This window comes from Haemorhous mexicanus, chromosome 13 (genome assembly GCF_027477595.1).
Source record: "Haemorhous mexicanus isolate bHaeMex1 chromosome 13, bHaeMex1.pri, whole genome shotgun sequence".
Taxonomy (NCBI): Eukaryota; Metazoa; Chordata; class Aves; order Passeriformes; family Fringillidae; genus Haemorhous; species Haemorhous mexicanus.
The window spans coordinates 6,775,570-6,801,648 of NC_082353.1; the positions used below are offsets into that span (position 1 = coordinate 6,775,570).

Genomic DNA, 26,079 nt, shown 5'->3' on the forward strand with positions numbered 1-26,079 from the left:
CTTTTTTACCCCACGTCTGCCATCTCTGTCTATGCCTACAAAAAAATACTTCTTCTAACAGAGACAAGTATCTCTTTGCAGGATCAAATCAACTGAGTAACCACATATTCTTGAAAGAACTGTGTACATCTATTCACCTGCGGGGGTTAAGAAAACCATGCTGAAGTTACAGGAATAACTGCTTGTAGTGGGAGTGGGGAGTGCTTGCTTTTTTCTGCAGCATTTAACATCAATTCTCCATGCTGTTGAGGTGAAACAGTCTTCTGAAGTGATCCAAATGAAGGTCTGCAAATACTTTTATACTATATTTGTCTTTTATTACAAGTGCAACACCTGGACTCTATAATTGAGTTTTCAGTACTTGGGCTGGGAGAAGCTTTGATTTCCTGTCCCCGTATTGGGTGGGGTAGGCCTGTTCGGGTTATCTGAGCATGATAATGAGTCAGTCTCAGAGCAGAGTTTGTGTCTCATTCTTCCACATTTATTGCTTGTGCAAGACGTCATTTAGGCTTCTCCCAGCTCAGATACCCCTGAACTCTAGCACGGCTTCCAGGAAGCAGGCTGGGCCCCACCTGCACGCTGTAGGGATGGTGGTTTGCTGTGTACGAGCCCAGCTCTCACTCCGGGGCAGGGAGTGCCCGGCTTGCCGGGGGCGTTCGAGGTGCAGGCCCTGGGCCGGGCGCCTTGGACTCGGCTGCTGTGCTCTGCCCCGAGAGCCCCAACGCTGTCACAGCTCAGCTGCTCTGAGGAACCCAGAGCAAGGGCTGCAAACAACCATCTGCTGCCCGGGAACGCTGGGGGGAAGCGAACGGGGCCGCTTTTCCCGGCGGCACTAGGGGGTCGCATCTGCAGGGTGGGCGGCCAGCGGGCAGGTGGAGAAGGAGGGCTGAGCCCCGACCCTTGCAGCCCAGGGCGCTGCTCCCGGTGTCGCCACAACCTCGGGAACCCCCGGGCGTCCGGCGGGGCACGGGTGCGGAGGGAGAGGCTGCTCTTGCCCTACCCTTGCCCACCCCGTCACGGTCCCCGTCCTGCGCCGGAGTCGGGCGCGGCCGGGTGAGTCAGCGCCTTGCCGGGGGGGCGCCGGGGCGGGAAGGACCCGCCCGGCCCTACAAAACCCCGCCCGGGCTGCCGCGGGCCCCAGCTGCTGCCAGAGCCGCCCGAGTCGCCGCTAGAGCCGCCCTGCCCGCCCCAGCCAGGTGAGCCCTCGGCGGCAGCGCGGCCCCGGCAGCGCAGCAGGAGCGGGGAGGCGGCAGCGTCGCGGGGCCGGGCCGGGCTGCGGGCGGGGGTCGCGCTGCGGGAGCCGCTGCTGCGGAGGGAGCGGAGAGGGCTCGGAGCGGGCAGGATGCGGAGCGGGGCGGTAGCTGCGGCGGCCGCCGCCCTCCCGCGCCCGGCTCCTCTTCCTCCAGCGCTGTCCGCCTGTTACTTTTCTGTGCTCCGTTCCACGTTGGGACGGTGGGGCCGCGGGCGAGGCAGCCCTCGGGCAGCTTCGTGCGCCCCTCAGCAATTCTGGGTGTGGCGACAGCGCTCAGGAGAGAGGAACCGGTCCCGAACTTCGCCAAACTTCCCCAGATAGTAATTTCTTCTCGTCATTAAGGTACACAAAGGCTCAGCTGGGTTGACCGTGGTACCGTAAGTTCGCTTCTCGGTGCGGAGGCTTGCAGAGAAGCTGTGCCGGCCAGCCAGGCTCGCTATAGGCGAGTTCATTCAGCTGGAGCAAGGCTAGAATTGCTCCCGCAGGCACGGCGGAGCCCCGAGGCCGCCAGGGACAGCGGCTCCTTCTTTACTTTCCCTTCTCGCCCAGGGTGCGGCTGCCGGAGCCGCCGCAGCCGCTGGCACGGGCAGCAGGAAAGCCCATCAGGAAAGCCCAGCAGGGCAGTGCCGGGTGGGCAGCGCTCTCCGGGCGTTCCCTGTGCGCTCCCCGCGATGCGCCGCGGAGCCCCGCGCTCCTCCCTGCTCGCACGGCCAGGCTTGGGCGGGGCTCTGCCTCCCACCCTGCCCGGCTGTGAGCAGAATCTCGGGGATCCTGCTGCTGCCCTTGGAGCGTGAGTCAGCTCGGACATCACTTCCCCCTCGAGTGAGGAGGGGAGGTAGGGCAGAGGAATGTTGCCAGGTATTTTAACTGAAAGAGAAGTGAATTGATTTCAGCGTAGTCATGCAGAAGTGGTTTGTGTGCTTATACGTGGCAGCTTTACTTCTGTTTAACATCAGTTCTAATGTTCCTATTCCAACGCTATGTCTGCACAGAGGTGCAGACCCCGATGTACAGGTCAAGAGTGGAAGACTCCTGGAACCAGTGTGCCCTTGAGTGATTTATCCCTGTCTATGCCTTCTGCTACTAGAGCTGGTTTTGATAAGCAGCCCTAGTGGGTAGAGTTTCCATTGGCCAGTATTTGGTGTAGTTTGCCTTGATGAACAAAAAAAAAAAAAAAACCAAAAAAACCAAAAAACTCCAAACACAAAGAGGTTTTCTTGTAAAGTCTCAAAAGTGAGAGTAACTTGAGTTTGGGGAAACAAAAGTCCTTAATTTTGTATGTGCATGGTATCTTCCTGGAACAGAACTTCCTGAGCTATTAGCAATGTCTATGGAAGAAAATGGTTCCAGTATGTTTGTGGTAGAGCAGTTTAATGGGTTTTGAAATGCTTTTCTTTAAAGAAGATTTTTTTTTTTCTCCAAATAGTGGCTTTAAGTGATGTGCTAACCCTTATTGCATGATTTGGGGAGATGCAGCCTGGCCTATTTGTACTCCTGTTCAGGACTGTATATATTATATATATATATATGAATGATTTTGAGCCCTTGTTTCATTTACAGCAGATGCTGCAGGTCTTCCTCACTCTCCGTCCTCTCTGTTAGCAGGCTTGCCCTAGTTTTTGGACACAAATGTGCTCCAAGTGGAAGAGTTTCCATTCTCTCATTCCGGGGATGCCGTTTCCTTGGCTCAGATGTCTGGGAACACCCTTTGCTCATATCTCTGCCTGGTATAATAAGTGCTTCTTAAAATGCTAATTCTGCTTATTGAGCAATGCAGTTGTTTGTGCATACCTGAAACTTTTCCATGGAACACAGGGGGTTTTTCCATCATGTGTGTGAGCTGGCCCTGGAAATCGAGATATGGAGCTGCTTTTAAACTCTCATTTTTCCCTTACCAAAGAGTTTCAGGGATAAGTTGGTGAATAGAGACTGGGCCAGTATAATAACAGAGCTGTAAACCAGTGCCTTCTGGGAGGGCTGAGGTCAAAACATGCCATCTGTTTTAGGAGAATAATATGAGGATTGTGTAATGTGCATTTAGAAATTGGTTGTAGAAACTTGCCTTAAGGTAGTGCAGTATTAGTTTACAGCCGGAAGGTAAAACTTGATTCCTTTCCAGTGTAAGGAAGAGCAGGCTAGTGCAAGTATTTTTACGTGTTCGAACCCATCCAGGACTTGTCAAAGCTACATCAGATAAAATCAGTCCATCAGAGAACAGTGAGAGTCTGTTCTCAAATACAAGTGCTTTAACAGAGCAGGGTGTGACAAGAGCTGTGTTTGTTCTCTGGGTAAAAAAATCTTTCTCTGCAAAGATTCTTGCAAGAACTCCTTTTCTTTTCTTTTGCCAGCTTGCTGTTGATGGGCAGTCTGTTGCTATAGCGTTGTTATGTTCTGGTGGTATGAACCTGGAGTTCCAGCTCTCTGTGGGGGTGTGTTAGTTCTGTTCCTGGACTCTGATCAAGTGTTTTGTTCCAACAAACCTGATTCCGTGTGGTTTAAATTGATTTAGGAACAGTAGTCTTGCAAAAAGCTGTTCAGTGATTTGGGGTTTTTTTTCATGTGAAAGGTTATCCTGCAGTTGCCTCTTTTCATCTCTCCCTGGTGTTTTCTTTGTGACAAGAAAGACTAAAGGACTTCAGTTGCTCATTTTTGGTAATAGTTGAAATACTGTCAGAGTACAAAGGTCTCACAGGCTCTTCATTTTATGGAGTGTAAACATTAGCAATTTCATAACTAGGGAATATACGTCAGTCCCCTCTACCCAGCATGGTTTATAATGCCAACAGCAGGTAACGGCTTATTACAACTTCTGCAGGCTGTTTTTAAAGGCCTGGGTTGGATTTTACCCCTGAAAAAGCATTTATTCTCAAATATATCAGTGCATGACTGTCATTTTGTTCTCTGTCTTACTTTTCTTTCCCTGGAATCTTACTTTTTGTTGAAGTAAAGTTGCTTTTGTTACTTAAACCTAGATTGTTTCAGGAGATGGAAGATTCTCTTTCTGTGTTCTAGGTGAGGAATTGTGAGATAACAGCAGTTACACTACACATGTACTGTGATTTTGCTGCTGTGTTTTATTCTTGTACCATTAGCTACTTTTGCCAAAAGATTTCTTTGCTTTTCTCCTTGCAGGAGCTAAAACAAACAAATAAAGAAAACAACAACAAGAACAAAACACTTTTTCCTAGAGTTTTAACCAGATCACCATTATCAAGAAACTATTTCTATCATTTCTGGTTCTTCAAGCTCTTAATTGGTCATTGAGTGGAGAGGAGATGGGTTTCTCTGGCCTGGGTGGCTGGTCCTGAGGAAAGCCCCATCCTGTCAGAAGAGGGACTGCTGGAGAATTGAAAGCCAGCTGAAAGGACATAGCCTGGACTGGCTGCACAATAGCTGGGAGTTGTCTGGGGGGCATGGAGCCAAGAACTGGCCTGGGGAACTGTGGCAGTGTGGAATGAAGGGCGTGGCACCCAGTTGAAAGCGGGGCAGTTTTGGTATCAGGCTCACTTAGCAGTTAGTAGAATGTCTCTGGTTTTGAGGTGCTGCTGCCCTTTCTCCTGTCCTCTCCTAAGCCAGCTCTTTCCCCTGTTTGATGATGCTCTCTGCAGCTGGACTGTAGAGGTCCTGGGAAAAAAACTTTCATTTCAACAGCAAATAATGTTTGCTGCAGGTGCCATCCTGGGTGACTGGGTAGCAGTGTGAGTAGCAATGTCTGTCCTTTCTCTAAGGAAATTTGAGAGCAGGGTTTTGGGAATGCATCAAACCTTTTAAATATTGCCCCTGGCTTACAACCTTTGGAAAAGCTTTCCTTAGCTGAGAGACCCTTTCACTAAAACAGTAACACAGCTCTGGCAAGCTTCCTGACCAGAATCCAGAGTTTTAAAAGACAAAGTATTGTAACATAAATTTATCACATCAATGTTTATTTCTGCCATGTATATAATCCATCTCAGGGTTGGAATTTTCCCTGGTTTTTTGCATATAGAAGGAAGATGTTTTTCAGGTCCTGGCAATGGAGCATTGATATTAACTTGCTCCAATGGCTCTTCTTTTTGGAGCTGCCATTTCATGGTAGTCCTTACAACCTCATCTCTGATAATCGTGTTAGTAAGTGGTGTTTGTTCTGGACAGCTACAACAAAACCACAAGATCCAGCATCCAGGGTTAAAGATTAAACAGGGTTATGATTTTGTAAAATGCCTGCAAGAAATAATTCCACTGCATTTCCTGAGTACTTGAGGAATTGTCATGTGATTTAAATGCTACTACTTGTTGCTGTTCTTTGACTTTGAGCTGGACCAAGCTATAATGTTTCTGAATAATTTTCCTAGTACTGAGTTGTCAGCTTAGGCAACTGTTTCTGAGGCAGAGATTTCTCAAATTCCTGAGTATTTAAAATGCAGAAGAAATGCTTGTTTAAAGAATTTTTATTGTACAATGGAATGAAGACCTCTTGTTGCATTATTAATGGTGGTGTGGCTTGGAAACTCTTAAATCTTCTTTCCTGCTTGGTGTTAGCAGATCCACTGGACTGTGTCACTTAAGTGCTGCAATGCTTCAGGACTGATGGGACACACTGATGTAACTGTAAATATATTTAAATCTACTTTGTCTTTTTGTTCTCTTCCTCCAGCATTCTTTCAAGATGTCCACTGTTCATGAAATTTTAAGCAAGCTCAGCCTTGAAGGAGATGTAAGTATTATTATCTAAGCAAAAAAAGTTTGTTTTAGTTAAATGTCTCATCTCGTTCTTTTTACAGGACTCTGAACCAACTATTGTACTGAGCTGTACAGTTTACAAGATTCCACATATCTCTTAAACTTTTATTGGCTAAAAACCTCATCAGCAGTGACCAGTTTTCATCCACAAACCAGCTGTAACTATAGGACAGTTATATGCTTTAATGAGAATATCCTCCTGCTGGGCCTTATCAAAGAGATCACAGGGCAAACAATGGCTGGTTTGCATCTGTGTCCCTCTTTCTTCCAAAGGAGCAAGTCAGTTAAGGATGAGAACAGAAAATGGAATCTTTTGCTGATACCCTCTGAATTGGGTTTTTTTTTCCAGTTAAAAATGGAGAACATTATGAGAACAAAAATATTGGGGGGTCTAATTCCTATAATGGTTATCACCAAAACCAAACTAGCTCTTGAAAAAAAATATTTTCTCAAACTTATTTTCTCATTTTCTGTTTAAGTTTTGATTGCCTTTTTTTCACCACATCTGCACTTGGTTTATAGTTTCATTGACATACCAGAAAGCCAAGTTCTTTGTTTGATTTCTTCAGTTGCAGTTAGATGATAGATTACCAATGTGGTATCAGCATATCATGCCATGGGTTTGTGGTTCTGTGATTGTCACTGAAGAGGAAGTGAATCCTATCCATATAGTATTTCATCACATTCCTAATGAACTTGCTACACATAGAAATCTCACAGCTGGTAGCTGCAGGTCTGAGCTTGGTACAAGCAAATGTTTTGCCCATTTTTGGTACTTGTTGCGAAATGAATTATACCAGACTATGTTTGTGGAAGAGCTGTTGCAAAGAACTGGCCAGTGCACTGTAGGTAAGCAGTAAAACTGGTTTTGTACTGCAAAAACAGTCAAGTCTTCAGCTTTCATGCTTGTGTGTTTCAATGGAGAATTACTTGGAATAATAATTAAGCAATCTGTTCTCAAGGGCAGAAATGCTTCTTCCTTGATTCCTGCAAGTAGTTGCATAAGTCAGGTTTGAATGCTGTTCCATGGAGCATTTCCATCAGAAATCCTGCTGCAGTGTCAGAAGGCTCAGGCAGCTGGTTTGTGCTCTAAGTTGGAAGCCAGAATTACTGAGTAGCTGGCCCCTGTGTAGCTCTGCAGCATTAGACCTGTTCCTCTAAGCAACGATTTAGCAAATTAACTGATGTTAAACACAGTAGTTGGGCCAGCAATTTTTCTCTTAAAATTCAAACCTTGAGGGTATAAAATGATTGTGGCTGAACCCCAGTGCTGTCCTGTGCTCTGCAGCAGTGGTACAGCAGCTGATTTGAGTGAAGGTGAAGGACCTTCCTTCCAGGAGAGGATGGAGCTGAGCTGAGGTTGATCTGTGCTCCCAGCTTCTGGATCTCTCCACAAGAGTACAGAAAGAGTCTCAGAATACTCAGGTGTAGGTGAAAGGGTCCTGGTGTTTTTAGGTTAAATTAAGCCTCTGAAGCTGTTAGTGATATTTGCTCCTCCCTCATGTTTCCCAGTAGGATTAAATTTCTCAAGCTCAGAGGAAGTAAAGCACATAGAGGACCTCTGAAGCCACTAAATGCCTAGGGAGAACACCAATTTCTCTGCTTTAGTTTGGCCCAGACAGGTGGTGCAGTTGCACATTTTCTGGACTTTTGCTGCCACATTGTGAATAATTTTATACTGAACTAAATGGAAAATCAATTTGAAAGCTTTGTCTGAAAACACGGAGTAGTAGTACAGTAGTGTAGCAGAGTAAATGAGTAGCTTGGAATTTAAACGGCTGCTTTCATAGGCAGTCACCCTGGTGAGACCTGTCAGGTGTCAGGGAAACTCAGTCTGACTTGGTACATGCCTTGGGTGGAGGGACAGAGGAAAAATGGCCACCAAATTGCAAATATGCTGTGTATTTTGTTAGTGTGTGCTATCATCTTTGCAGTAAACCACTCCATCCAAAATACTCAGCAAATACTTGGAGCTGGGTGGAAGGAGAGGTACCCAGCTCTGCTGAGGTCACCAGGTGACTTGTTTCAGATGATGCAGAGTGCAGGTCAATGAGCAGTGCCCCGGGATGGGGGATGCCTGGCTTAGCAGTCTGTCAGGCACACAGATTTCTCTGAGGGTGCATTGCATGTCTCCATTTGCTGTTTCCATTGCCACTAAAAGCAAAGGCTGTGTTTTGTGGTATGGCTCTGGGCCAGACTGGGGCCACTTTGCTGGTCTGAACTGCTGGTAAGAGACAAAAGAAAATGATTCAGTTTATTGGTGTTTTTTTGACTTCCCATCTCCACAGCATAAAACAGACTGTCTCCAGAAGGCACAGGGGCAGCTGCCAGAGGAATCTGTACAGAACAGCATGACCTCTACAGAGAAAGAGACAAAATTAGTCAGAAACCATGGAATTTTTTAGTTCAAAGTGCTCCTCTTAAAAATTTGCATGTAAAAATATTTTCCAGGGGTATTAGGATAGCTTAGCTCTGTTCATGAACCCGGCTTCCTTTTGGAGTTAGAGATGGAAACAAAAGTTTCTGGGGATCTTTTCCAAGGAAGCTCAGTTGTTCATTCACTTAGGAAATGACTGTGGCAATTTCAGGTGCTGGTAGCTCTACCTCTCTGCCAGAGGTTTAGCTTTCTAAATAGAACTCAGCAGAGTGGGATTTGTGAATATTACCCAGCTACTTGTATGGAAATCTGTGGCTTCATTTAACCCTCCCCTGAGAGGTGATAACAAGCTGTTAGCTCACACTGAGGCAGCTGAGAAGAGTTGAATCTCTGTTCTGGTCACCCTATTTGCAGCTCTAATCCTCAGGGGAGGACCATGATAAACAGCTGATAAAATCTGGTAACTTGGAAAGTGTTGCATCTGTTTACCAAGTGAGCTTACCTGCAAGTCCTCTTACTCTTAGTAGAGTTGATTTGAAATGTCATTTGGTTTTCAAGTCTCATGCTGCTTAAAGCAAGGATCTGGAAGCCAAGAGTTTCAAAAAATGATAAATCACTTCTGCTTTCTAGAATTATGGCCTTAAATAGATTTTTTTTTTGTGTTATCTTTAAAGTTCGTGAGACAGTGCACAAAACTTTTTCTGACTTTATCATTGTTAATCTTCAATTACCTTCTTTTTTCTTTATTACTTGTAGCCTGTAATCAAAAGTAAAATATTGACTTCAAATCTAAACTACTGTAGACTTCAACTTTCTTGGAATTAGCTGCCTGTAGTCATTTTCCTTCAGATCTAGCCAGAAAACTTCAGATTTTAGAATATTGAAATTTAGTGAGTAAACTTGGAAGGTGTTGGGGTTTTGCTGCAGTAAATAGAATATCTATTTGTCTACATTCTGTGTTATAATAAGCACAGCTGTGAGTGGATTTCTGGGCAGGTCACATGAGGAGAAAGACTTCAGTGGCTCTTAGGAGAATTCCATTTTCACAGATACCTTCTGGTAGTTCCTGCATTTAAACATTGGGCTAAATACCAGGTAACCATGTGTTTTATGAATTGCATAATTGAACTCTGAAGGGTTTTTTTGTACTTTTTGTTCTTTTCCCTGCAGCATTCTCTCCCCCCAAGTGCATATGCCACAGTGAAGGCCTACTCCAACTTCGATGCTGACAGGGATGCTGCGGCCCTGGAAACGGCCATCAAGACCAAAGGTGGGCACCAGGGGCTGGGGCTGCCACTCTGGGAGAAGGGACAGGGCTGGCTTGTAAAAACCAGAGCAAGACTGTGTCTCAACACCAGCATTTTGATATCCTTACTCAAGGATACCTACTTTAGGAGGTGTTGGATTGAAATCTTGACCAAGTTAGATTTTGAACCCTGTAAGTGCATGCTCTGAATATGCTTTAAGTTTCTAGCCATGAGTTGTTGAGATTCTCACTTTTTTTTTTCCTGTCTTGACTCATCAGTACTTCACATTCTTCTTCTTTACTGCCACTTGAGAATGAAGTGTCAGCTCCTTTGTCAGTGGGCTCTGAATTGTGGATTTCTACTGGATTGTTGGATTGGACATTTCTTCTTCCTTTCAGCTCTCCAGACACCTGCCTGCATAGGGGTGGTTTCAACATTTTTATCCTGGGTTTTGAACTAAATACCCATTTATCTTGTATTAATTTGGGGTCAAAGAAGGCCATAAAAACTAGTTTCTGAAATGAGTTTGCAGTATTTCAGGGGCAGGGCAATGTGAGCTTCTCTGAGCTGGGATATTAGATAGGCTTCCCTCTGGTATATTGAAACCATCAGGAGAGCAGGGAGTGGGAAGTGCAGCTCTGAAGTAATGCCTTGGTGGCACTCCTGCAGCTGTGGTCCTGTCCTGGGACAGGGAGTGCCATGCTTTCCACACTTGCTCCAGGCCAGAGGAGCAGCAGCTGGGCGTAGCTGGAACCAGCAACTCTTATGCTTTCATGTCAGAGAGAAATTTAAAAGCCAAACAATTCCTCATCAGAAAGAAATGCCAAGTCTTCCATCAGTGTCAGCAAAGCATGTGTTTGACTTGCTATAAAATGTAAAATATATCCCCTCCATAACAAGCAAAAGGCTTTCTTTCACAAGATTTCTTAATTTAACTAGAGAAATTCCTTATTAAAGTGGGTTCAGTTCTGATTTTGAATCATTTGGTTTGTTTTTTTAAAAAAAAATTCCCTGATGAGAGAGTTTTATATATATATATATTTATATATATATATATATATATATTTATATATATAAAACTCTCTATATATATCATCAGGTTTGGCAGCAGATGCTTTGTATATATGTAGAGTTTTGGCTAGACTTTAGAATTTTTTGCATCTCTGATTATAGGGCAAATCTAGACATTTCAAATACACCATGAGACTCTCAGAGTACGTACAAACTTACACATTTGAACTCTCAAGCTGCTAATTATTGCAAAAGGAAATTGCAATCTCCTAGGCAGTACAAAAACTTTTCCAGTCAGGAAAGTCAAGCTCGTGTTGTCTTTCCTCTTTCTCTCAGCAAATGAAGCAGTGCAGTTAAAGTTACATGGAAACAAGATTTCAGCAGAGAGATGATTTTCAACTCCCTGAGGGAATAATAAGGAACTTACTCATGGACCTGCATGTTTGTAGGCCTGAGCTTCTCTCTGCTTATTAGTTTGTTACCTAGAACGTATTCTGGAAGATGGCTTTAAAGAGAAAATCTCTTCATGGTTCTGATACCAGATTTCTGCCCTAAAGAATCTCACAATAGAAGTATTCTTGTGGGAAATCAAGTATGAGATTGTTATGACCCTTCTTCCAGGTACTGTTTCCTTGCACTTTGAATGCTTTGGAACAGGGTATTTTCATCAGAAGGTTTGATAAAATGTGAATTCTCTAAAATATATGTAGGGTTTTCCTCAAATGAAAATTCCAACTCATCCAGACAAGGAGTGGTTATGAGCAGTGATGTAAAGAGCTACCTGCAAAAACAAGTTTTAAAATAACTCTGGGAAATATCTAAGTAGTTTTTGAACTAAAAATATTACACTGATAATGAACAGACTGTCTACATTCCACAGCAGCTACCATTTTCCCAGGAACTATCACCATTTCTCTAGCTTTTAGTTTGCATTGAATGTGGGAAGTAGAAATAAGCAATGTGAGTTATCACAGAGTGATGAAGAGGAATATGACTTGTACATGTTAAAACAGTGAGAGAGGTAAGTTGTAAATATATATGCAAGCTGGTTTGTGGTTGAAAATTAAAATTAAAAAAACAAACCCAGGCTTGTAAGAACCATTTGGAGGGGTTTTACTCTCAACAGGATAAAGGACACGAGGTATCTGAACCCTTGGGTTTTCTTTGTGTTGGAAATTGAGGTCTGTACATGGGACTGTATTTCACACTCATCAAAGCAGTCTTTCCAATATCTTGGAAGTTATAGCACTGCCTTGGAAGTGATATCTTGTGGAGTCGTATCTCTGGCTATACCTTATATAAACAGTGCCTGAAGTCTGCTGTTTGCCATTAGGGCAGGCCAGCTTGGGAAAGTTACCATATAAATAATTCTTTTATGTTATAATTATAGTGTGGTAATGGAAACTCCCAGAATTAGAGTCATGAAACTCCATTTTAGTGATTCTTGTGTAAAATGGCTAAAACTTATTTTACTGCCTGAGCAACAGCTGTATATTTGGTTTAGGGAAAAGATCTAGGGCAGAGTGTGTGACTGTTCTGCTCTATGTAATATCTAAATATTTCAGATTAATTCCTCAGAGGTTGCTAAGCCATCTGTTCATCTGTGGGGACCTCTGGAAAATACTGTGATGTGTTTATTTGGACTTAGATCTACCTGCAAAAACTATACTGCGCAAGTACATACATTGTCCAGCCCTTTGCAGGGCTTTGAGTGGAGCTGAATTAAATGCAGGGGCTTTATATCTATCCACCAGCCTAGGAAGGGAAATGTGCAAAAATGTCTCCAGGTCATATAAAACCTTGTAGTTAGCAATTGTTCAACCTAGAGGTTGCATAATGCAAAAAACTTGTTACAGTTCTGGCTTGTTCCTTTTGGTATAAATGCCATGGCTATGTTTCATTTTTTTTCTCTTTAGTGTTTCTGCAGCAAATTCATTTAGTGCCTTGCAAATTCATTTAGTGCCTAGTCCTTTATAAATGTTGGCTTTTTGCTGCATAGGACAAGAAGCTGTTTAATTTCTGTCTAATGCTCTACTGTGCTCTGTGTATAGGTTAGCTGATGTACATGAACCTAAGCAGAAGAAACTCTCTACAAGGGCACTAACAGAGCTCGTGTTAGATTTCCTTTTCTTTTTTTCTTGTAGCAAAGACAACTGCTGAAGTGTCTCTTCTGTTTCAGAGTTATTTCCTGGCATTGACACTTTGTGTCTCAAGTACTTGTTAAATAATTTTGTCAGACTAGGTTGTGGGTATTTGTTATTTGCAGCCTTGTATTGAGGGTTCATGGGATACTTTTTTACTCCATGGCTGGCAGACTTCAGGCGCAGGTTTGTTGTAGGAAAGGGCTTAGAACATAGATCTGCAATAAATTAATTATATCCAGAAATTGCTAAAACAATGATGACATGTAAACCAGTCAGTTCCATCTTAGAGAAAGGTCTTCTCTTTATGTATTATAACCAACATGCCCATAACTTTTGACAGAGTTTTTGAGATTAGGAAGTAAAAGTTTTTAGAGGATATCTGCTGGCTTGCTGGTGAGAGAGAGGGCAGTGCCTGAAATCCACCAAACTGCATCAGTCACATATTCCAAATATTAAAACTGTCACTAAAGAAATATCTCATTGCAACATGGTTTGGGTTTGGTGAACCCTTGGTAAGCAAAATAGCAGAACTGAAATTATGTTCAAATTTTTCCCTCTTACCCCATTTATGTTCATTTCCTCATTTTTGCTGGCTGAGTTCCGACACTGTGATCTTACCAATGCCACCACGCATTGCCTCTTTGACAAGAAAAAAATTCTGCTTAATAACAGCAGAATTTTTCTTTCCATTCCCTATTGATAGAAATGCAGGGATAAAATCTGCCTAGCCAGAATAAATTTGAAAATAAACTGTGTTTCATTGCCTTGAAACTTTCAGAGACTTTAGCAAACAGCAAAGGAAAGTGTTGGAGCTGCTGTCCTGCTGTGCCCCACCTCAGCAGCTGTGAGTCAGCATCCTGTGTGTGCTGCATGATTCCCCAGTGTGGATGAAGTACAAACTCTGACTTTCCACTGAATGCCAGAGCAATGAGTTTAACTTCAAATTTCCATGGCATGTGTATGAGAAACTTGAATGCAATCAGTCATTTGTGGGCTTCTAATCTGAAGCAATTGTGGTACAACTTGAAAATGTCATTTGCTTTTTTGAATGCCAGGAATGGTTTAAATTCAGAATTTATTAACAAGCTTAAGACATTGGCTTGTACTGTGGGGCTGCAACAGCTGAAAGGCTCAATGTGTGTGGCCATTTCTGGACAGGGAGAATTTGTTTTCTTTTATAATGTGGGAACACTTTAAAATGTGCAGGGGTAGATTATGGCTGAAATGTGCAGTCAGCCTGTTTTCAAGTCAGAGTTTGTAACTTAGACACATTATGCTTTCCAGGACCTTATGGCATCATTTGCAGGCCAAGCTTGTGTGAATAAGAGCCCTGATGTAGGTCTGCCTCAGCACAAGCTAAGGACATGAGGCTACCAAATGTAGTATTTCATCATGAAAAATATGGTGAAGAAAGACAGAATTTTTGGATTAGACTTATAATTTTAGACTCTGCAGCTAGGGGCTAAAAGGTTTTTTGCAAGATTCCTACTTTATATGATTCATTTTTATAACATCTCTTACAGTTCTTTGTTTCAGGTTACTTTGGGTAATAGGGAAAAGAAATGTAGCTGGATTCTGGCAGGGATCTGAGTCCTGCTGGTAGCTACTGATCCAGTCCATACTTTCTAGGTTTTTTTTATGAAGAAATCATCTTTTACACTGATGTGTGTGCAAGTGTGAAAGAAGCTTCTCATAATACTTTGATTAAACAGAGAGGGCTCAGGTGAAGATCTGGGCTTGTTCTGACCTCTAGATTAGAGCCACCTGTTTGCTTCAAAAACTGACAGTTGCACTGAAGTGCATGGATTTGGAATGGTTGTCTTGAAAATAAACCTTGCTGATGTGTAGTTCACTTACTTAAAGGATAAGCTGGGAGTCTGAGCATCCACATCCTCTAGGTGTGCCAGTTACAGCTCAGCATGGTTCTTCCAGTGATTTCAAAAAGAAGTAGCACATAGCTAATTCTTCCAGTGTCAAAAATCCCTTCTGTCTTTTGAGTCTCTGAAACATACTGAATTAAATATACTGGTTTATTTTCCTGTTTCCATGTTTGGAGTGATGGATTAAATGGCTTAAACAGAAAATGTAACTGCTTTATCAAGAAATCTTAATTGAAAAAACTCCAATAAAATGACAGGACAGGCAAAAAGTGTTCTTGAGCAACTTTTTGCAGAATTCTGAGTACTTGAGAACTAGTTCACAGACACATAAGTGAAGCACAAGACGGAGTGGCAAAGCTGGTCACAAACTAGACTTTGAGGTGTGTCTGAACATCTGCATCCCATCCCAAAATCTGGACTCTAATTGGTAGCTTTTTCCCACAGCCAGGACAGGATAAACACAAACTAGTGAGAGCTGCTGAGCTCTGCTCCAGACAGCACATGTTTGGAGTGTTGGGGAACATCCTGATACAAGAACAGGGATAAGAAAGCTTCTCTAATTCTCTCTTGTGTCTTTGTAGGTGTGGATGAGGTCACCATCATCAACATCCTGACAAACCGCAGCAATGAGCAGAGGCAGGACATTGCTTTTGCCTATCAGAGGAGAACCAAAAAGGTAGTAAAATAAGAAGAAATAGTAATAATTGAACATTTTTCTTGTGAACAATCAGATTTTTCAGGGTTTGTATTTTCACTGAAATTCAAGCTACGTCTGCTTTGTCCATGGTATCACAGTTTAGGACTGGTAGAACTTTGCAGTCCCAATTGTGCATATTCAACATATTTCAGTCTGTTGGAAATGGTGGTTTCCTAGCACCTTCAGAAATCACAGTGGAATCCACAGGATTCCTTGGTGAAATGTGCTAAAAATATTTGGAAGGCACTGGCATGAAGTGCCTCCATTTGAAGGAAAGAATGAAAGAGAGGTGCTTTAGGGGATTTTTTTTTTTCTTTTGGTTGATTTATATTTTTGGGGGTGTTGGATTTTTTGTTTATTTTGTTAAGACAACTCAGCATAAGGGAAGTGGTCAGTTTCTGGTCACACAGGTAGCTTAGCTGAGAAAGGACTGCAGTCAGTTGTGCTACGAGCACTGCAGCTGTGGAATAGTGATGTAATGAGTTGAACTGTCATTAAAAATTCTCCTGGCAGAAGTACCTTAGGTACTGATCTATTGATGGAGAGAAATCTGTAAGATGTGTGCAGACTTCTGCAAAATGAGTCTTGCTGTCTGGGAGGCAAGAGCTCTTCTTTTTTGAAGTTTTGAGAATCTTATCATATTTGAAGTTTCATGCCGGTGAAAAAGAGGAAACTTTATGTAGAGTTCAGATTATGATGAATGTATCTCTTCCAGGTTTGCCAGACCCCAAATGGTAGTCTTCAAGTAGCATCCCAGAATACTCATCTGAGCCCAAATGTAAATGTAGAGTTAAATTTTGGGAGTTCACCAGCTTTTCTGCATGACTGATAGAGGCACATGCAGAGGCACGGCCAGGCTGGACACGTGCATGTGTGCACACACCTGCACATCCTGCCCTGGGGACACTGGGACAATCTGCACATAAATGGACGCCAGGCATGAAATGCGTCACTTAAAGCTTTGTTACATGTTCTGCATGACCACAAAAATGCACAGTCAAGAAAATCTGCAACTTTTTTCATGTTTGTCTCTCACTTTTTTCCCTTGCTGCGACCCAAGAACAAACTGAAATTATCAGAAGTTTAACAAGTGCCAAAGAATAAAACAGTCGTATAAACATTGGAAATGTGCAGTAGGAACCACTCAGATAAACATGAGAGGAGGCAAGAGAGGAGGAAGTGGGATATGAAAAGACACGTAGGTATATATTCTAGGGACAGTGTCTGATGGTTTTCTTTGCCAGCAGTTGTGCAGATTTTATTGGCAATGTGTTGTGCTGTACTAGGCTGCTTGCTTTGTGTGTTGCAGGATCTCTCAGTAGATCATAATTTTTAAATGTCACATAGTCTATCTCTCTTTTAATTCCTTTGGGATGAGCAGTGTTGGATGGAAATTCTTGGTTTAGGTTGGAAGGGACTGTAGGTGCCCCAGATGGACACCTTCCACTAGACCAGGTTGCTCAAAGCCCCATCCTGGCCTGGCCTTTTAAACATTGCCAGGGATAAGTCAGCCACAACTTCTCTGGGCAACTTGTTCCTTAAAATTTATTACAGAGATATGTGCTGTTTTTCCTGTGGCAGTTCTGAAGAACCCATTTACACCCAAATAAAGGCTGAAGCATTGTATCCCACATGGAGTTGTTGTACTAAAATGTTCCTAGGTCTAAAGCAGCCAGATGCCCCAAACGCCCCTTCCCTCCCTTGCTTGACCCGTGCAGTGGGTGCATACAGTATTAGCATAAATTAGTGCCCTGGATTAAGTGGGTGACTCTGGAAATTAACTAAATGCCTTGGCTCATTATCCCTCTGGCACAAACTTCTCTGCAATTCAGCTGAGGTCACTTTCTCTACCCCCTTTTCCCCTGCTTCTCCAGCTCAGTGATTGTTAGTGAGAAACCAGCAACTGAAATGCAGCAATTCCCTTCTGAATGCTACAGGTTTGACTTCAGCTTAGGGAATACATGGATCTGTGTGAGCCTCAGACTTGGTCCTGGGGATTTTAACTTTGTAACCTACACTACAGGGAGACTGATACTAGCATAATTCAAGTTGGATCTGAAACCCTTAAGAGGACGTGGGCTCAGAGTGTTTGGTGCAGATTTGCATCCTCTGCAGTGAACATCCCTGACTGTTTCTCTTTCTAGGGCTGACTGGCAATTAACCATAGGGATTTGGGCTACAATCTTCTGACAGTTTCCTTGAGGACAGGCATAATTTTTCAGTGCTCAGGGATGATTTTTTTATCTCCTCAGCTAGCTGGTTGGGAGCTGGGCCTTACGGTGGAATAAGTGTGCAGTCAATTTTCCAATGTCTTAACTAGTAAAGGGCTGGGATAAGAGGAAAACCACATATAGTACAGTGCTGCTGGGAAACTGTTTGTGTATGATGGAGAAGCAGTGACCACAGTGAGTCAAACTCAGATCCATCTGTGCTTATTAGCTCCAGCAAAGCATCAGTGCTTCAGGACTGGAGTGAAGCTGTTTAGATGTGTCTGCACTGTGCTTTCCAGCACTGTGTCAGATGCTGGTGCATTTCTTCTTATTTTCAGAGGATTAGAAAAATATTCCTTTGCCCTCATTTCTTTCTTAGGCTTTCACAGCCAGAAAGCTCTTTATGTTTCTGTTTTCTTGTCAGTTGTGTAAGAAACACTGCTGCAGGCTTGGAGACTTAAAGCCCTGCAGGTTAAATTCTCTGGAGATTAGAAGTGAGCTTTAATTTCTTTTCTTCCATCGTCCCATCTATTTTACAGGAACTTTCTGCAGCACTCAAGTCTGCTCTCTCAGGCCATTTGGAGGCAGTGATCTTGGGCTTGCTGAAGACACCAGCACAGTATGATGCCTCTGAATTGAAAGCTGCCATGAAGGTAAATAAGCTTTGAAATTTAACGTTATTGATCTGATGTTGCTGTCTCAGGAAAGATCATGGACTTCATATCCAGGGCCATAATTTTCAAACTGATATTTTGGTTTTTTAGTGCTACAGTTTAAATATCCAGCTGCAAGGCATCAAAAATGAGAGAAATCATGGAACTATGTGGTTTTAAAACTCTTAATTAAATCCTCTCTTTAAGGAAAAAGTTGTTCTTGTCAGCTCAGGAGTAACAGCCTGGCTCCTCTGCCTGGCTCTTACAAACAATGCACAGGTTCATAGTATGAGAAACGTTTAAGAGAGCAGCTGTCAGCAGGAGCCATCAGATCCTCTGCTGGCATTTGTGGGTTTAAACAGTGATTTCCTGTTACTGGGACATATCACTGATCTGGAAAGACCATCCTGTACCAGAGTTGCCCCGTGTAGAAGATGAGGAAGATGGGGCATCAAAAGCAGTCTCTGCAGAAAGAAATATCTGCTCTGCGGGCCACTAAAACAAGGCTTGAGAGGTGCTCATGCCAATACAGTCACCTTTGTAAGCAAACTAAGGTTGGGAAATTGTAGTTATAATCATCTAATCATCACTTACATTCTGGATGTTCTTGTTCAAGTTAATTTTTTTTTTTTAAGAATAAAAGACAAGTACTAAGTTATGTCTGAAATTTACAACCTGTCAATAACACCAATTCATTAACTTCTCCAGATGATTGAAAAGGAGTTAATGAACAAACAAGAAAACAAAACCACCCCCTCCACCACATAAACACACACACTACCCCGACCCCCCCAAAAAAACTCCTTAAATCCCCAAACCCAAAAAAACCAACCCACTATGGAGATGGTAACTCTTCAACTGTGGGCCAAATGCCCTGTTTGAGTAATCAGATGCTGCCCTCTCCTGGTCTCAGTACAGCCTCTCCATAATTTATTGCGACTCAGACTAGTCTGGGGTTTGGGATTTAACACCAAGCAATTTCCTCAGAGCAGTCCCAAATGTAGAATATTCTGTGCTCTCCTTGGGTTGATTTTTCCAGCTCCCAAGGAGTTCCCATTACTCCTGACCTGGTCTGAATTAGCAAAACCTCTCAAAGCTCTCAATTTTCCTGAGCTTAAATTTGGCTTGATACATAGAGCATTACAAGCTATGACTTTGGTATCAGAGTTGAGGAAAACAAAGTTATCACTGAGGAGTTAATTATTTTTCTATTACACATTCTTGAAAATATTTCAAAAATATATGGAAAATTATATATGTTGCTAGTCTTCCTTTTCCCCTAGATGGTTATTAGAGCCATTGTGTGGAAAGCTCTCATAGTTCTCTTAGCTTTAAGCCATGTTAGTAAAATTACTTGGGTTTACTCCTTTTTTCTTTTCTTTTTTTTTTTTTTTTTGTTTTTGTTTTTGTTTTTGTTTTTTGTTTGTCCCACTTTCTTGCCCCTTCAAGGGAGACATTTACCCAAAGGGTACTTTGCCACATAATTGCCTCTGTTTTCCACACATTCAAGACTGCAGCATGAGACATTTTCCCAGGATGTTACTTCTTTTGAAATCCTCTGGGAAACTATGCCCATTTTTGCCACCTGCAAGGTAACATCCTTTTACAGATGGGCTTAACAAACAGCATCCTAACAGGAGGATAGGAGTGGATTTTCTTCCTGTTCTCCCAGTGGATAGAAAAAAATCACACAAGCCATGATAAACAGACCTTGAGTTATGCTGGTGAGGAGGCCACTGTTAGACACTCACAGCAGATGCACATTGCCCAGACAGAACATCTACAGGATCTCTAAGCCACTACAAATATTCCATCTGTTTTTTCTCAGGAGCAGTTGGCAAAAAATATCCCTGAACTGTTAGAGTAGGGGAGAGGAGATGTCTGTAAAATGTTTTTAAACTATTTAAGCACTCCTGTTCATTGCTAGCTCCTAACTGAGCCCTGTTTGTGTTGCAGGGGCTGGGAACTGATGAAGACACCCTCATTGAAATCATCTGCTCCCGAACAAACCAGGAGCTCAGTGAAATCAACAGGGTCTACAGGGAAAGTGAGTTTACTTTGCAAGTTTCCATGTACTATGTCTTTTACACTAAATTACTTGGATAAATTCCCCTCAGTGTGAATTTCATTATTAGAAATCAAACTCAAATCTGCTTTGGTTATCTGCTATTTTGTACTGGTGTTTTGGATATTTGTGTAATTTATATAGTTGCATCTTGTTGCATGGTGGCAAACAGACTGAAGGCTACTTGCTGCTAATACAAGTTGTATCTAAATGAAATTTTTTTGTAAGCTTTCCATGAGAGACTGATTGCAGGACCTCATGGCTGCAATGCTGGGTTTGAGGTAGGCAATTGTGGGCTTTTCGTTGTCCTCCACACCTGACTTACGCTGTAGCTCTTTATGTGCATAAAACACAGCAATTAGCAGCCCTTTTTCTTGCAAAGGAGTATTTGTGAGACGCCCTTTGCCTGAAAAGAACTCTTTGTTTTGTAGTGTACAAGACAGAGCTGGAAAAGGACATCATATCAGACACATCTGGTGACTTCCGCAAGCTAATGGTTGCCCTGGCCAAGGTAGGGCTGTTCACAGTTTGCCACTTTCTCTAACGTGTCTGAGTGGTGGCTGCCAGTGAAACAGTGGGGTTTCTGATGCACTCTTAAATTTCCCTGTGTTTTCACTGACCTTTGGGGTGGTAAAAAATATTCAGATGTTGAAGGGCAAAATATTTTAACAGAAATGCAGCAATTCACAGCATTAGCTTTGTAATGGGGGTGGAGTATGCAGTTACTCATTTAGCAAATTCAGGTGAAAAAAAAACCTGAATATATGCGTAGCAAATGTATATGTATAGCAAACCTACTTATTATGAAACCTTTCTAAAATTCTGATACTTTGTTTGAAGGGCAAAAGGTGTGAAGATACCTCTGTGATTGATTATGAGCTGATTGACCAAGATGCCAGGGTAAGTGCTGGTAATGACCATGAAATATCTCCAGTTGGTCAGGCTTTGGGGGATATTGAATTTAAACATACTGTGGAAGCGGAGAGCATTTGTGAAATAGGTGTGTGTATTTCAGATTGTCCTGCACAGTAATGTTTGCATGATGTCAGTGAATCTGCCACTTGCAATCCTGATGCCTTCAGATATCAGTTTTCACAGACTACTTACCCACTATACAGAAGCTCTCTGGTATTTCTTTTAGCTACATGAAGAGAGAGAACCGTTAACAAAAGGAAATACATCCATTGCAGTGAGCTTAGTGGCTGTTAGTGCTTGTTTGTTACATCTGCATCTGTCAAGAGCAGTTCTGCTGACGTAAACAGAGCTAAATACAGAGTAAAGCTGTAGCCAGAGGTGAATACAAAGCAATTAGTCTTAGTGTCAGATTTAGATCCTTAAATGTTGTCCTGGTGACCTGCCCAACCACGTCTCCTTGTGTGTTTCTCCCACAGACACAGTTCCAGTAGTGCTGGTTTTTCCAATAAGGAAATTGTATGCATCCGCAATGGTTTCTTGTGCAACTCCTGATTTCTTGTGATTTTCTTTTTCTTTCTAACCCCAGGACCTCTATGATGCTGGTGTGAAGAGAAAGGGAACTGATGTCCCCAAGTGGATCAATATTATGACTGAAAGAAGTGTTCCCCACCTGCAGAAAGGTACTGTTCAAGAGAGACACTTTTTTTTCCTGTAAGAGAGTTATAACAAGATGGTAACAATTTTGTCCCAGATATGATTAAAATGATTGTGAAAAGCACTCAAAAAACATAGATCTCATAAATCTAATTCATGTCCAAGGTGTTAATTTTTAAAGAAAACCTTGTTATTTCTGTGGATGTGTTGATCTAACATTTTAAGTGTGTACAGCTCTTTTTTACGCAGGTGTAACAATGCTCAGTTATATGTCACATGTCCTGAAAAGAAAGATGTTGCAAACCTAGAAAATACGGATGCAGGATACCTTGAGAAGTCCTTTATCTTTTACCTCTGTGCCAGGGTAGATTAGCTATATCATGTGTTTAAATCTGCCAGTGAAGTCTCAAAAGCAGCTCTGATACTGCTGTAAAGCAGCACATAGGAAAAGCCGTTTGAAGACTTCTCAGAGCTTAAATCACTGTTGTTTCAAGAAATACTAGTACAGGATTAAGATGGTGTTTTCCCAGATTATGGAGGTGTTCAAGGAAAATAAAAAGGCCACAGCATGAGACCTTTACAAATTTCTGCTTGTATTTAAGATGAGATTCTCAGAAGGACTTGCATAGATATTTATTAATCATGTGTCTCTACATTCCTGTGGCTGTGTTCATGCTTTGGTTGGTTATTTCTGCCAGTTCTTGGTCGGGTTTTGATTTCACCTACTTTCTTTTCTGTGCTAGTGTTTGAGAGGTACAAGAGCTACAGCCCATATGATATGTTGGAGAGCATCAAGAAGGAGGTTAAGGGAGATTTGGAGAATGCCTTCCTTAATCTTGGTAAGTTACCCTGAAGTCAAGGCTGTCCTTATATGGGATCTTTTCAGGGCTCTTGCAATGTATCATGATAAAGGTAGGACCTAGATTCACCCTGCTGGATGAGAAATTAGCTGGACATGCTGGTGTTGTTGGATCCACTGGTGTATTTTAGGATATTGCAGATGCTGAGAAGCAGCTTATTTTTGTCCTCTGCAAGATACAAACTTTGCTTTCCAGTTAAAATGGAAATGCATGTGTTGTGATCTGCTGTTAGTTCCACTTTTATTTGATAGAGGGGCTTAATGTTTGTTTCCCCAAGCAAAAAAAAAAAAAAAAAGGGTTGAAATTGTTCAGTAGAGAAAACAGCAAGTGTGTGTGAGAGGAGAAGACAGGCAGGCAGTGAGGGGTGGTAGGGGCTAATCAAAGAGCTGATTCGACACTGAATTCTCTGAAATAGGGAGGCAGGTGTAAGGCTGATACTGTGCAATGAGGTGAAGATGACAAGGATGTCACTGTGTTTAAGAGGGAGTTCTTTAAGGGGAAAATCCATTTCAGACTGAGGGTGAACTGAGAGCTGTGTAATGCAAATAGAGTATAAACAGAGCTCAGCCTTGAAAAGGAGGCTTCCCATGGATGAGTATACATGGAGTGTTTCCAGAGTAGAGATTGCTTTTAGAAGTGGAACCATGAACTGGGGGCTGTGGAGGAGAGCTGGCATTCTGAAATAATACCATTCCAAAATGATGCCATTTTCATGGAAGGAAACCCTTCCTAAGAATGTGAGCATCTGTGTTTCAGTCACAAGCTTAAAGCAAACGACCTCTAAGTAGCAAGTTAGGTAAAAATATTTTCTCTGTGTCCCCTTTTTGGAGGAACTTTTGCTGAAAACCTCATTTTGACTACTTATCATAGCTTTAAAAATAGCTGCAATATTCTGTGTCCAGTGTATGGGCAGGATATTTAACTGTTCTTGTCTCTCTCTTCAGTCCAGTGCATTCAGAACAAGCAGCTGTATTTTGCAGACAGACTGTATGATTCCATGAAGGTAGGAAAGACTTTTTCTTTCTACTATTTTTTTTTTGTTGTTGTCATTGTTAGGAACTTCTGTTCATATGAAATGTTATTGACATGTGATTAAATTAACAATTACTTCATATTGTTCAAAAGCTTTCTTTAACCCTTATGAGCCTCGATTATCTATTCAGATTCCTCTGGTATAGGGAAATGTAGGAAAGGGTCCCATTATAAAAATCTTTATTAGATTAGTTGATTATAATTAGCAAAGTTAGACACATCTTTTGCATGTAACCAAGAGCTGATAGCAGAAAAAGCTGTTTATTGAATACCAAAATAAAATATTAAATTGGCCTCAAAACATTTTGTGAAGAAAAAGGAATAAAAAGAAACCTGGTGACAGGCATTAGGCAATTCCAGGAAGACATGGTGAACCAAAAGTGCTGCTTACAATCTAAGCTCAATTTGTGACTGCAAGTTGGTTAAACACTGCTGATGAGAAAGGTACATTCATGCTCACATTCTTAGATCATAATAATGACCTTCATTAGAAGATTTTATTAGTTTTATCTTTTATTGCTCATCGTGGTTGCCTGTAGTTTGCTGTGCTGTCATTTACTAATAGTAGCATTTCAGCTACTGCAGCTCTAAATGTGTGTCTGCTTGTAGGGCAAGGGAACCCGGGACAAGGTCCTGATCAGGATCATGGTATCCCGCTGTGAGGTTGACATGCTGAAAATCAAGAGTGAATTCAAGAGGAAATATGGAAAATCTCTCTATTATTTCATCCAGGCAAGTTTTTCATCTTTGGTTTTATATCATGGGCCTTTGCAGCAGTCTTCATTGGGTTCATGGTACCACTAGAATTCATGGAAGGTGTGTTAGAGGCCACTGAGAGAATATTGTGTTATTTATGTACTATAGGAAAACACACCTTTATCTTCACAGTCCACAGCTGGTACAGTTCCTGTCAGCCACTTGACAGTATATATGGGCTTTGTGCAATCAACTGATGTGTTATGAAAGAGAATTGTGTTCACCGGTCCCTATCCTCAGATCAAAAGGAGAAAATTGTTCTGTGATTGCTGAATGAAAACAGAGCATCTAAATTGGTACTCCCTTTCATTTCAGTGCTCAAGGAGAAGGCTCTTTAGCTAGTGACTTTTGTCCCTTTCTGTGATTAGACAGGAGCTACAGGTACTAGGTTTTGTCTAATTGGGGCATTGGTAAAGAGCTTGTGCATCTATTTCAAAGCTGATCGTCACCCTCACAACAGCATATGCCACATTGTGTAGATGAAGCTGAGTCAAAATCTTAAACCAGACTCTTCTCCTGAAAGTGTCAGTTGTAGACTACTAGCAAATTTTTTTAATAGTGCTCTTGGTGTATGATTTTTGCTGTGGTCAGTGAGACGAAGCAGAATTGAGTTCTTCAGCTTTCCTTTGTTGTGTTACTCTTTTTCATACCCACATTTCTCTCTTCTTGGCCTTGCATTTGTATTGCAAGAATGATTAAATAATTTCACTTCACACATAAGTAAAACTCAGTAAAGATAGTCTCCTCCAGGCTGAGAATGCTTCAGTGTGAATCATAGGCTGTCCCACAGGTGTAGAATATAATTCATATGCTTACACATTTTATGGTTGTTTCCTGACATGTATTTTCTATTTTTCTTCCCATGCTTTACAGCAAGACACAAAAGGGGATTACCAGAGAGCCCTGCTGAACCTGTGTGGTGGAGAGGACTGAAAACTGTGAGGGTCCAGAGAAATGCCTTTTTTGCTCTTCATTTTACTGTAATACTAGAAAACCTGAATTTCCTAGCTACCCTTGACTTGCCCTTTCCCTGCCAGAGCGCTGCTGCAGTTTGCTCCCCTGTGCTGTGTATGCCCCTCTTGGCAGCTGGGCTTGGCTCTGCCAAAGCTCCCAGCAGTGTATGGCCAGGGACACTAACCCTCCAGGAGACACAGGCTCACGTGTGCTTGTGAAAAAGCTCTGCCTCTCTGTGCAGTGTTTCTAATAAAACAAATAAAACAATGTTTTACTTTAACAATATGGGTCTTTCAGATCTTAATTTGAAAACTGTCTGAACGGTTGATGTGTATTTAGCTTCTGCTGTCCATTTTCTCTGTTGTTTTTATCCTCCTCAGGTTCATTAGTTGTGGCTGTAAACTTACCTTCTTCCTTCAGTCCCTTCATCTGTTTAATGATTAATTTTGTCAGCAGATCCAAAACCATTCTCTTCCCTGGTTGAGGGAGATGATCCTGCCCCCCTGCTTGGCCCTACTGAGGCCACAGCTGATGTGTTGTGTCCAGTTCTGGGCTCCCCAGTACAGAAGAAACTGGAGCTCCTGGAATGGATCCAGTGGAGGGCACAAAGATTATTTAGGGAATGGAGCATCTCTGATGAGGAGACACTGAGG

The 26,079-nt window shown here is 42.2% G+C and overlaps 1 protein-coding gene across 1 annotated transcript; it reads left to right on the top strand.

Annotated features, from left to right (window-relative positions):
• Positions 1 to 1,059: 1,059 nt before the first annotated feature.
• On the top strand, positions 1,060 to 25,709 carry ANXA2 (annexin A2). Its single transcript, XM_059858141.1, has 13 exons — positions 1,060 to 1,196; positions 5,886 to 5,945; positions 9,519 to 9,618; positions 15,212 to 15,306; positions 18,077 to 18,190; positions 20,147 to 20,237; positions 20,687 to 20,766; positions 21,096 to 21,155; positions 21,757 to 21,850; positions 22,568 to 22,663; positions 23,629 to 23,687; positions 24,326 to 24,452; positions 25,350 to 25,709. Exons 2-13 carry the CDS (start codon positions 5,898 to 5,900, stop codon positions 25,403 to 25,405), a joined length of 1,020 nt encoding a protein of 339 aa, XP_059714124.1. The 5' UTR covers positions 1,060 to 1,196; positions 5,886 to 5,897; the 3' UTR covers positions 25,406 to 25,709.
• The last annotated feature ends 370 nt before the right edge of the window (positions 25,710 to 26,079 follow it).